A 12,194-nucleotide genomic window follows, 5' to 3' on the forward strand; every position below is an offset into this window, starting at 1 on the left:
CTTTTCTCCCCTAACCCAGTCTTCACAGTTAGTCACTGCTGATAGTTTTGTACATATCTTTCCAGAAATTATCCTTACATGAATAAATGCACACATACACATTTATACATACATACTTAAATTCTTAAAACAAACAGAATTATCCTATACATATGTATATCTTCTGTACATAGATTTATATCGTCCTTTGTATCAGTTGCATAACATTCTATTATTATATGGCTGTCCATAATTTATTTAACCATTGTTTTATTGGTAGGCATTTGGTTTTCAGTTTTTTTGCTGTTATACCCAATGCTTCAGTGAACATTTTTGTACATATATCTATACACTTGTGGAAATTTATCTATGGGATAAATTTTTATAAGGGAGTTACTAAATCAGAATAGACATTTAAAATTTTCTTAAGTGGATTTTAAAGGCTGGTTTCCCCACCTCCAATCTTTTCTTCTATTCTGCACATCATTCTCAAATTAATTATATTTCTCAAGATTTTGTGTAAGAGCCTCTTCTGTACTTTCTGCTCTTTCCATCATCTTGATGAGTCCCAAATCTTTATATAGTCCAGTCATCTCTTAAGCTTCTCTCATGTATACCTAGCTGCCTATTGGATATCTCCATTTATATAGCTAAACATTTACAGAACTGAACTCATTATCTTCCCTCCAAATCTGTCCTTTACCTTTGTTTCTAGCCCAGAAATGGTACCACCGTCTGTGCTGAGCCAGGACCTGAAAATTATCTGTGACTGTTTTCTCTTTCTCATGTCTTATTAATTTCTTGTACTTCTTGAATATTTTTTTTTTTTTTTTTTTTTTTTTTTTTGCGGTACGCGGGCCTCTCACTGCTGCAGCCTCTCCTGTTGTGGAGCACAGGCTCCGGACGCGCAGGCCCAGCGGCCACGGCTCACGGGCCCAGCCGCTCCACGGCATGCGGGATCCTCCCGGACCGGGGCACGAACCCGCGTCCCCTGCATCGGCATGTGGCCCCTCGACCACTGCGCCACCAGGGAAGCCCCTGAATATCTTTTCAATCTACTTTTCTTCACCTCCCTCTGTTCTTTTATGTAGGCTCATAAATGATCTTCCCATCTCTAGTCTTGATCCTTATAAATCTGCTCTCCACGCTCAAACTATAGTTATCTTCCTAAAATGCAAATATGATTTTATCACTCTGTTTTGTCTTTGTAATAGCTTCCCCATTGCTCTGTGTCACAGAGGTTGACATTCTGTAGCCTGTGGGTCACACATCCAGCTGGCCTGTTTTGTATAGCCTAAGAACTAAGAAATTTTTACATTTTTAAAGGGCTGTTAAAAAACAACACACACACACACACAAATATGCAACAGAGACCATATGGGGCCTGCAAAGCCTAAAGTGTTTGCTATTGGATCCTTTAAATAAAAAGTTTGCCAACCCCTGCTCTATGGGGTCGAAACTTTAATGTGACTCACAAAGCCTTGTTCTTCCCTCCTTTTTACTTTTCCATCCTCCTTTTGTCAGTTTCTCCATTCCTTTTACTCTCTACTGGGTTTACATTTAACTTCATGAGTTCCCCAAATACCTCTGAGTTGGCGCATTTTGATTAGTCTGCCTTTAGATAAATGCTTTCAGGATCACAGTTAATCAGTCAGTTAGCAATGTACTATCATTTATTGACTTATCAAAGGAGAAATGCAGGTGCTATGGAAATGTAACTAGTTGGGGAGAAAAAAATAAAAACACAGAATGTTAATGCAATATTTAGGTAATAGAATGTGGAATTTCAAATCTTAGAAGAGATGTTCACATGACATTGCCAAAGAGATGATAGAGACGATAGTGCCATATAAATGTAAAGACTTTATGGAAGAGGCAGGAGCAGAGCCTGTAATTGACATTGGGTAGATTCTGTGTAAGTAAATAGATTGGTGTGGGATGGAATTCTTTGTGAGTGGAGCATAGGTAAGGGCTCTGACTAGTGTCCTAGATTAGGAAGTCATGGATATGAAGGTGATTGTTCATGCAAGAGGAGTTGAAGCACCCGAGAAAATGAGTATATATAGAGAAAAGTACAACCTTGCTTTTGGGAGCTAGGACCATGGTAGGGCACACCGTGAGGCAGGGAAAAAGAAGCCTAGAAAGGAGCACTAGGGAAGCCCCCAGAAAAGAACATCTGAGCCAGGGAGTCTAAAGAGGAAGGAGCAGATGCTTTGTGTCAAGTGCAACAGAAAGACAATGGGAGATGAAGCTTGTGGAAACATACTGGGTTTGGCGGGCAGGAGATTCCTGGTACCTTAGATCAGTCTTAATAGCTTGATGTTAGGCCTTAAGGAAGAAATAGTGAAGACAACACACATATGCTGTTGATACTTGCTTGAGGAATTTAAGTGAAAGGAAGAAGAACAAATATTACATATTACATTTTGGAGCAGTATTACATATTGGAAAGGGATATATCAGAATTGAAGTGAAAGTTTGTAATATTTTATTACTAAAATCTTAATACATCGTGGAAGGGAGAAATCAGTATTTATTTATTTGGCAGGGTGGGAGTAGGGCAATAGGGTACATTTACTTACAATTAATATATTTTAAATGTCCATTACACATAAATACGTGTAAAATGGAGCTCATTCCGAATATGAATATTTATATTTCTTGTGCATTGTGGGATGCATCTCATTCTGATGAGTCCTGTGAAGAGATCACATTTTTTATTTTTGAGAAGACATCCTTTCATATACCAGCTTTCTTCCCTCTCTGTAATTGCTAGAGACATTTTATTCTCAGTTCAGCATGAGGTGTGTGTAAATCTGGCCTGTTTCAGTTTCTATTCTAAGTATTTAACTCCCCACTTTCTATCTCTCTGTTAAATAGTTTACCTATTGCCTTTGATTTGCTGGTCATGAAGCACAGATGGAAGAGTTTCTTTCATTGGTCGCTGGTTGCCCTAATGATCTTTCTGGTGAGTTTTCTTTTTATCTTGTTCTAAAGTTGTAATGAAAGCAACTTCTGATATGGATGGAAAAGAGAACATTAGGAATTGATTCTGTTTTTCATTCTGAAGTTTATCCTATTAGCATTGTGAGAATGTTTCCAGAGCAAAACTCTACAATTGCTATATATTTTCTGCTCTCTTTTAGGTGCCTGTGGTGGTCATTGACAGCTACTATTACGGGAAGTTGGTGATTGCACCACTGAACATTGTTTTGTATAATGTCTTTACTCCTCATGGACCTGATCTTTATGGTAAGGCCTTATGAAATTAGGGAAGAGTTAGGGGATAGCTTAATTTGCCTCAGCTTTGAAATTTTAATTCAGCTGCCACATTTTATCAAATATAGCCTTTCTTTGCAGGTAATATTTTCTTATTTAAAAATAAATGACATTTGAACATAGCACAGTGATGATATATAGCCACTAAATATTTTTCCTTGATTAATGTGATGTTCAGATCTGGCTTTCTGTTAGTCCTGCTGCCTCTTATTCTCAGTTTCAGAGTAGTGAAGACTCTGTTGGGTATGCCTTGGGTTTTGATGCTACTCGTTTAAAATTAAGTTACTTTTTTCTCTTCTCATTAGAAAATCAATATGATAACAAAAATAAGAAAATTAAAACATTCATAATCCTATCATCTCCAGATAGCTCTTGTTAACACGTTGGAAAATATTCCTCCAGAGATTTTCTATACATTTGGTATAACATTTGGAGTTACTTTTTCTTTTTTTAATTTGTTTTACTTTAGTATTATGCATTAGGGGAGAAAGTTTAGAAAATCTGTAGACAAAGTGTAGCAAATGGGGGTGAGGTCAGCATGAGAGGGTGGATAGTTTGGCCAGTTTAGGATTAAGAGGAGAAAAAAGGGAATGCCTTTAGTCTGGGGTTGGTTCTCCAATTTCCATCCATCTCCATCCCTCCCCTTTTTTCTTTTTTCCCAGCCAGCCCTTGAGCTTGTTTTGGTTTTTTTTTTTGTTTGTTTGTTTGGGTTTTTGGTCCCCTGAGGGCATTTGAGTTAGTGACCACTACAGAGGGATAAGTTAGAGATCTTTCTAATGAGATCAGCCAAGTCAGTAAACATTTTATGAGACAGTTTCTCATTAAATAAGTATAGTTTCTTCTGCCTTAATCTTTTGAAGGTCTTAGAGCATTCTGTATATGTGACTGTCTTGGGCTCTGCTATGAAGCAGGTTAATATTATTTCTGTGTCTCTTATCAATTTAACCCACGCCCATCATTTTTCTGTGCCACTTTGCCAATAGAACCAACAGATTGACTGAGGAGAATTAAAGTAAGCATATAAATGGGATTTAATTGGGCCTCCTGGGATTTGGGGAATGTTGTCATTTTAGATGGCGGGTAATAGGTTAAAAATAAACAGTGTTTTGTTCAGTGAATTGAATCCACAAACTGCATAGTTAGAGAATAATTGCTAAGTGAAGGAATTTTAAAAGCCTCTTTTATGTGGCTCCAAGATCGCTGAGACTATGAGAAAAAGCCCCAATTTTAAGCTTTTGCCTCTAGATGTCTCCCTTTATCTAGGGAGAGTTGCATGTTTTTAATTGCCCATTGTTTTAGTTTACTTGTAAAACTTCAGTTGATTCTACAGGACAATAGAAGGGGGACTGTCTTCCTACATCCAGATTGCATATTAGAAATTGATTTACATGGAACCTATTGGAAACATAATATACATTATATATAGGTGAATAAATTGTGTTAATTTGAGTTAAATTTTAAAAAGTTGGCTTCTCCACCTTTTAAATGGGTTATTACATATTGATATTCTGACTGCTTATTTATAAATGAAACTTTGTGTGAGAGTATATGAAAGTTTCATAATTTTTATAGTCCTCTAGATTGATGAGGATTTTACATCTAGAGATAAGCAGGTTGGTAGGGAGAATAGGAAAGAAAGAGTAAATTCTGACCTAAGTTTATGTTTCCAGTTTAACAGTGGGTAGGTTTTGGGATCCAGCGGAGCAGTGGCCAGTCTTTCCCTGCATGTTGGCATCTGCTGTTCATTTCAGCCAGCGTTTTATGGGGAAGAGTCCTTGGGTCTCTGTTCTGCCAGCTTTAGTGAACCTGGGTTAGCTTCAGTTCAGATTTTGCTATTTTGGATGTGCAGGAGCTGATCACTTTCCTAATGATAGAAAAAGCTTTGTTGGGACAGAGGGAATTGTCATACTGGGTATCGACAGGACTGATTGCCGGGCTGTAGTCAGCCAGACTTTAGGAGGTTGTTCCTTGATGGTAGAATTTTTGTGCTTTTCCCTCATCTTTGACAAATTTTCAGGGGTGTCTGATTTCCATGTTAACTCCATTTTGCTTTAGCAGACTTACAGAGAATGTTTCTTCCATTTTAGGAGTAGGTAGTCTTTGTGTATTCTAGGTCTTCAATAAAGATTTCTTATGAATGAATGAATGAACAAATTCTGGAGTACCCATCAGATTACTTAAGTGCTCTGATCACTATTATGTCCTAGAACTATTTTGTCTAGACCTGTTGTGGTGTGCTAGGTTGGGATTATCTTGATACAAATTAAGAACAATAGAGGTGAAAGTAGTACTTTACCATTGTCAGCTAATTTTATTGTAATTGTTGAGTCCATTCAGTAAATATCAAAGACTTATATGCTGTACAGTTGTCAGACAGCCTGTTTTTTGTCATGGAAACTCTTTCACTTGTTTGGCACTTTTTGGCATTATTTTGACTATTTTCTAAGAGTCTCCTGCTTAAAGTGCTTTGTTAGCTATGGTAGGCACATAGTTTTTTTGTTTGTTTTTAAGAAGATGTTGGGGGTAGGAGTTTATTAATTAATTTATTTATTTTTGCTGTGTTGGGTCTTCGTTTCTGTGCGAGGGCTTTCTCTAGTTGTGGCAAGTGGGGGCCACTCTTCATCGCGGTGCGCGGGCCTCTCACTGTTGTGGCCTCTCTCGTTGCGGAGCACAGGCTCCAGACGCGCAGGCTCAGTAGTTGTGGCTCACGGGCCTAGTTGCTCCACGGCATGTGGGATCCTCCCAGACCAGGGCTCGAACCCGTGTCCCCTGCATTAGCAGGCAGATTCTCAACCACTGCACCACCAGGGAAGTCCAGGCACATAGTTTTTTATCTGAAAATTTAAAATGCGTTGTGCTGATAGTTTTTGTATACATCTAGTGTTGTTTCTTACATATAAGAACATAATAAGCCTATAAATACTTTTTGAATGAATGGATAAATGACTTCAGCTAAAGAAACATTGAATCAATTGCTTTTGAGCATTTATCATGTGTCCTCATAGAATTTACTGTCTAATAAGGCTGCAGACACATGAATAGATAATTACAGTCCAATCTATTATGTGCTACAGTGGAAAGGTAGGGAATCAAAGGAGCAAGTTCATCTGGTAGTATCAGGAAAGACTTCTTAGAGGAATTGATCTTTGAGCTGAGCCTGGAAGGAAGAGAAGGAGTTTGCCAGGTAGGCACCAGGCGGGTACATTGTAGAAAAATAGAATTTCAAGTGTAGGGACTGCTGAGACAAAAAGATTGAATATTGAGTTCTTTTTTAAAAACTTAAAGTAGTTTTACAGCATTAGCTGAATTTTAGGTAGGAACTACACAGGCATGAGCAAGGTAATTTCAGTCTCTCCATTGTGATTGTAATAATGGTCCCCAACTTATGATGGTTCAACTTAGAATTTTTTTTTGACTTTATGATGGTGCAAAAGCAATACACGTTCAGTAGAAACCATACTTCGAATTTTGAACTTGGATCTTTTTCCAGTAGGCGGTATGATATCTCTCGTGATGCTGGACAGTGGCAGCAAGCCATACCTCCCAGTCAGCCACTCCATCATGAGGGTGAACAATGGAAACTCTTACAGCCATTCTTTACCAGCAACCATTCTGTTTTCACTTTCAGTACAGTAGTCCATGAATTACATAAGACAGTCAACATTGTGTTATTAAATAGGCTTGATGTTAGGTGATTTTGCCCAACTGTAGGCTAATGTAAGTGTTCTGAGCATGTTTGAGGTAGGCTAGGCTAAGCTGTGATGTTCGGTAGGTTAGGTGTATTAAATGCATTTTTGACTTACAATATTTTCAGTTTATGATGGGTTTATCAGGACTTAACTCCATCATAAGTCGAGGACGATCTGTAAATATTTATTCTGTCTGTTGTTTCTGGTTTTCAAAGGGACCTTTCTATACTTTCTTGGCCAGATAACATATATATTAATGACACATTCCAGATCTGGGCTGACTCTTGACTTTTGAAGCCAGGGGAAAGAAATAGTTTTCACAACTATTACTTGGATGAGGTAAAGAATACTTGGCATTTAGGAAATTTAGAGTAGTGTAGACATAAAGTTGCAAAGTTGTAGGGAAAACATCTCTATAGGGTCAGAGATCAAGAGGTGAAATTTAGTGTTGCAAAAAGGGAAAAAAGGGAAAAAAGGGCTTGGCACTGATTTTGCCTCTTTCCCTTGTAACATTTCAAGTCCTCAGATGTTGAGGTTAAGTAGTTTTGTGTGTGAGTGAAGAGCAGTGCTGCTGTCTGATGAGCAGGACACAGGCCTGGAGAAGGTGTGGGAGGACAGGTATAAGAAATGCTCTCCCCTCAAAAATAACAGTGGGTCTGCTCAAGGATGCCACTTGGTGGCCTAGGATGTGATCCCTGCCTGTTTGTGTGTTTTATCAAATCTGTCAGATCACAGGACAGGAGATTTCAGAAGGTAGGGGCTGGTGTCCTCTATCAGAAGGCCCACAGTTTTCCATTCCTGCAGCGGCAGAGGATGAAGCCCCAGAGGAGTCTTTTGGGGAGTGCTCAGGGTCACCTGCCAGCCACAGCTGTTCCAGAGCCTTCCCTCTTTTGTTAATCATTTCTGTTGAACCTTGGTGGCTTTTTCTTCTTGGTGGTGCAAATTTGACATTTATAAGGACGATTTACTATAATTTAGTTCCTAGAGTTCTATAAAATTGTAGGCCTATAAAAGATTCCAGATTCCATTCAATCTGTGGAACAATAAACATTATCCCCTCTTCTTTTAGCCTCTTGCAAAGCTCCCTTTAGCTCGTTTGAATGAAAGGAATTGAGGCACTTTCCACAAAGAGGGAGATAGGTGAGTCACTCCCTGCAAAGACCCTGCTTCCAGCTTCCTTTCACCTTTCATTTTGCACCAGTTAAATGCTTAGCTTGTCATTCTGACACATTTTTTTCTACATAGTTCAGCTTTGATATTTTCTGAGAGCAGCGCTGAATATCTCCCTGGAAAGAGATAAAAGTTTTTACTCTTTGAAGGCAGATGCCTCATCAAGTAGGGGAGGACACTGGCTAACAGGATTCACTATTTTTGTCCCCTTTTGCTCTTGTTTTTAAGACTGTTGTCAACTTGAACCTTCCCAAATCTTGACTTATCCCCCGATTTTTACCCCATCCTTCAGGGAAGTAACAGTCTTACGAAATGTTCACAGCCTAGCTGTGAACTTGATCTATGAGCTCCTAACACGTAAAAATAATTGAGTTTACCAGCTTAATGCTTTTGGTTCCTCATCTCAGAGTACGGTGTACCTTGGTAAAAAGATACCCCTAACAGAAGGGCATAGTAAGTTGTGGTAAAGACAAAAAGACTAAAGAGCTTTCCTGAAAAAAACGTATATTTGCAAAGATCAAAGAGAAAGAGGCTTTTTTCTTTTGATGTTTAGCATCTGTAGTAGATGATGTGGAAGGTGATCTCCTTTCCTCTAGTCACTCTGGTTTTTCTTCTCAGGGTCAGATTTCCAGAATTTTGTAAAGAAAAAGGTGGGTCAAGGTTGATAGCATTGCCACCACACTGGCAGTCAGGAGAGGATTGTGCAAAAACTTACTTCTCTGGAAACTGGATGTCTAAAGAACTCAGTTTAGGAAATGTGTTGTTAAATAGTAATTAAAATCCAGAGAAGACGTGTATTTCTGTTTTGAAAATAAAACCATCCATTAGTTTTCTATAACCCAAAAGGTTATTTGTAGAGAATACAAGATATAAATGTCTCTAATGAGCTTGGCCTGGGACAAAATCTCTGTTCCTGAACAGTCCCTATCATTGTATTTAGACAGGAAGGAGAGAGCTTTCCCAAAAGGTGACCCACGATTGAATTTGAGTCCTTCCTTAGGGTCCCCCTGTTCTTCTTCCTCCTCCCTTAGATGTTTCTAGCATTAAGGGTTTGGTTTCTAATCTTATTTTGCTGTGCAAGCTGCAAAAATGTCAGGCTTTTCTGCCTGTTTCTCTGCCTTCTGATTACCCTTTTAAGCAATGCTGATTGCAGTAAATTGCTGTGGTGCAACGCGGGTGTCACAACACACAGTGATTAAAACCCGCATGTGTCATTCACTGCCTGATTGAAGTAATCACATGGAGGGGAAGAGCAGATGAAAAACCTGCTAAATGTGCAGAGGGGGGCTTTTTCTCATCATTTGGGTTTAAGGATTTTGAGTTAAAGAATCAAAACTTGTGTGAGTAAGGCTTGTGTTTTCAGTCATTTTGTTTCATTCTGAATCCCCAAAACTTCCGAGCAGGGTCTGGGTCTCTGAACATGGTTTTCCTAAGGAAAACAAGTTGTTGCTTTTTACGGAACACAGGGGACCTGTATACACACTATCAAATAGTGGTTGAGTGTATCAAGGGGAAGGATGCTAGAATGTAACTAGGAGAAACAGGTAGGAAGGAAATGGGAAAGGCCCTAATAACTCAGCCCTGCAAGACTGCAACCTACCACGCTCACCCTCCCCCAACCCCTGTGCCCCTACTTCACGTGCCAATTCAAAGTCCAGGTTGTCACCTGGGCTTCTGACTGACCAGCTGTAGATTAGTTGTCCCTGCAACCCCCACCTCAGGTTCAATTAATTTGCCAGAGTGGCTCCCAGAACTCAGAGAAACATTTACTTGTGTTTACCAGTTTATTATAAAGGATACAAGCCAGGTGGAAGAGATGCGTAGGGCAGGGTGTTTGGGAAGATAACGTGGCACTGCCGTGCTCTCTGGGTGTGCCACAGCCCCGTGGGCTCCTCTGCCTGTTCACCAACCCAGAAGCTTTCTGAACACTGACTGTCCTTTTGGGTTTTTATGGAGGCCTCATTACATAAGTACCATTGCTTGAATCATTGGCCATTGTTGATGAAACCCTGTTGCCAGCCCCTCTCCCCTCCCCAGAGAAGGGGAGGACAGGACTGAAAGTTCCAACCCTCCAGTCACTCGATTGGTTCCCCTAGCAACTAGTCCTCATCCTTAGGTTACCTGGGGCTTTCCTGAAGCTCCCTCGTTAACAGAGCAAAAGACACCTTTATTATTCTCACCACTTCGCAAATTACAAGGGTAATTTTAGGAGCTTTTTACTAGGAATGGGAGTGAAGACCAAATAAATACTTCTTATTATAAATCATAGTGTCACCACTAAGCTATTTATGTTATTTGGTGGTTCTGAAAAGTATTAGTTCCATTTGGGCTAGATATAGTGGTCATGATAGAAAATACAGCTAAATATTTGAAACCTGATTTCTAAGAGGGGGGCGGCTTGTGGACTCTCATACACATGAGGCACTGGATCATCAACATTACTTGAACAAAAAACAGTATGAGTCAAGCATTGTAATAGGTATTGGAGGCATCCACTAATGATTTCCTATCTCGTTATCTCCCTCAGGTACAGAGCCCTGGTATTTCTATTTAATTAATGGATTTCTGAATTTCAATGTAGTCTTTGCTTTGGCTCTCCTGGTCTTACCACTGACTTCTCTTATGGAATACCTACTGCAGAGATTTCATGGTGAGTGGCATAACAGATGATAGACTTGGTGGGGTGTGGGAGGGAAGAGAAGTAACAATGGGTACCAAGAAGTGAAAAAGAACTTACTTTATTCTCCATTTTCTTCCAATGGAAATGGTTGGTTTATTGCATTTTCCATTTGTGTTCGTAGATTATTTAACTTATGTTGTTAACCTGTGTGAAAGTTTGGTTAATAATTGCAAGTGAGGAGTCTGTATGATTTACAGAACCACCTGGGGAGGCAGAAACATTTATAAAATCTTGGGAGATAAGCCTATCTATATGAGTCTTCTGTTTTTTAAAGAACTGTGTGTTGGCATGCAAGATTGCTTAAGATAATCAATGCTAGAGGCAAACATTCTCTGGGAAATTCAACCAAAAATTTGAAAACTAAACCATATAGAGGTTCCCCCAAATTTGATGCTTGTTCTGATTCTGTATTGCACAGCCAGTGTTCTCTCAGGTTGTCATGGCTCTGGATATGTAGTGCCCATAGTTTCTTTTATGGAAGACAGATCTGAGCAGAAATGCATCTGAGCTTTGGAAGGAGATTTAACTTCAGAATTTTTAGTCTGATTTGGATGCCATATGATCCCTCAGTACCATTCCCCATTCTGCTTTTCTATTAATGGTTTATAAAGACTTCACTGTGTTCATAGAATATGAAAGCAGCCTTCAGAGTCACTTTTGTTTTGTTTTAGGACTTTCGTTGTAACATAACCGTGATGCCATTATCCTAACAAAATTAACAGTAATTTCTTAATATCATCTAATACCCAGGTAATATTTAGATTCCTACATTGTCTGAAAAATAGCTTTTTATAATTTTTATAGTTCTTTATAGTTTGTTTGTTTAAAGCAGGATCTAAACAAGAGTCATATAGTGAACTTGGTGTTATGTTTCATAAGCTTTTTTAGAGGTTCCCCCTCTCACCTTTTTCCTCCTGGAGATTTCTAAAGAAACCAGGTCATTCATCTTGCATAGTGTCCCACATTTGGATTCAGCTGTTTGTCCCCTCGAGGTATTAATGTATTCCTCCATTCCTTGTATTTCTTAAGGATCATTTTTTCTTTTTTTTTTGAAAAGTAACTTTTTCCCTGACTATAAAAATATTTATGCTTGTGGAAAATTTGGAAATGCTTGTGATGTAAGTATAAAAACAGTAAAACTAAAATAAAAATAGTATATTAAGCTGTTCTCCAAAGTATGAATCCAATTTTGGTTTAAAAGTGTGTAATGTATCCACATGTCCACCTAGTAACTAGTCCCCATCCTTAGGTTACCTAGGGGCTTTCCTTTATACTTTTTAAAATACTTTTTTAGTACTTTTCTTCTGTTTTTTTCTTTATATTTTTTTTTGTATTTTATAATGGAAACAATACTTTTTCAAAAGAGGAAACATTAAGAAATAAAAATAATAAAAGAA

The 12,194-nt window shown here is 38.7% G+C and overlaps 1 protein-coding gene across 3 annotated transcripts in view; it reads left to right on the forward strand.

Annotated features, from left to right (window-relative positions):
- The window catches only part of ALG9 (ALG9 alpha-1,2-mannosyltransferase), a 92,562-nt gene that overhangs the window by 16,196 nt on the left and 64,172 nt on the right, over window positions 1-12,194 (forward strand). For 2 of the 3 annotated variants that reach the window (XM_065881388.1, XM_065881387.1), the window contains exons 7-9: window positions 2,860-2,947; window positions 3,126-3,231; window positions 10,645-10,767. In XM_065881388.1, coding sequence (XP_065737460.1) covers window positions 2,860-2,947; window positions 3,126-3,231; window positions 10,645-10,767 — 317 coding nt within the window. The remainder of the gene's footprint in view (window positions 1-2,859; window positions 2,948-3,125; window positions 3,232-10,644; window positions 10,768-12,194) is intronic. The other variant, XM_065881389.1, reaches the window with a different exon arrangement.

This window comes from Phocoena phocoena, chromosome 8 (genome assembly GCF_963924675.1).
Source record: "Phocoena phocoena chromosome 8, mPhoPho1.1, whole genome shotgun sequence".
In the NCBI taxonomy this organism is placed as follows: domain Eukaryota; kingdom Metazoa; phylum Chordata; class Mammalia; order Artiodactyla; family Phocoenidae; genus Phocoena; species Phocoena phocoena.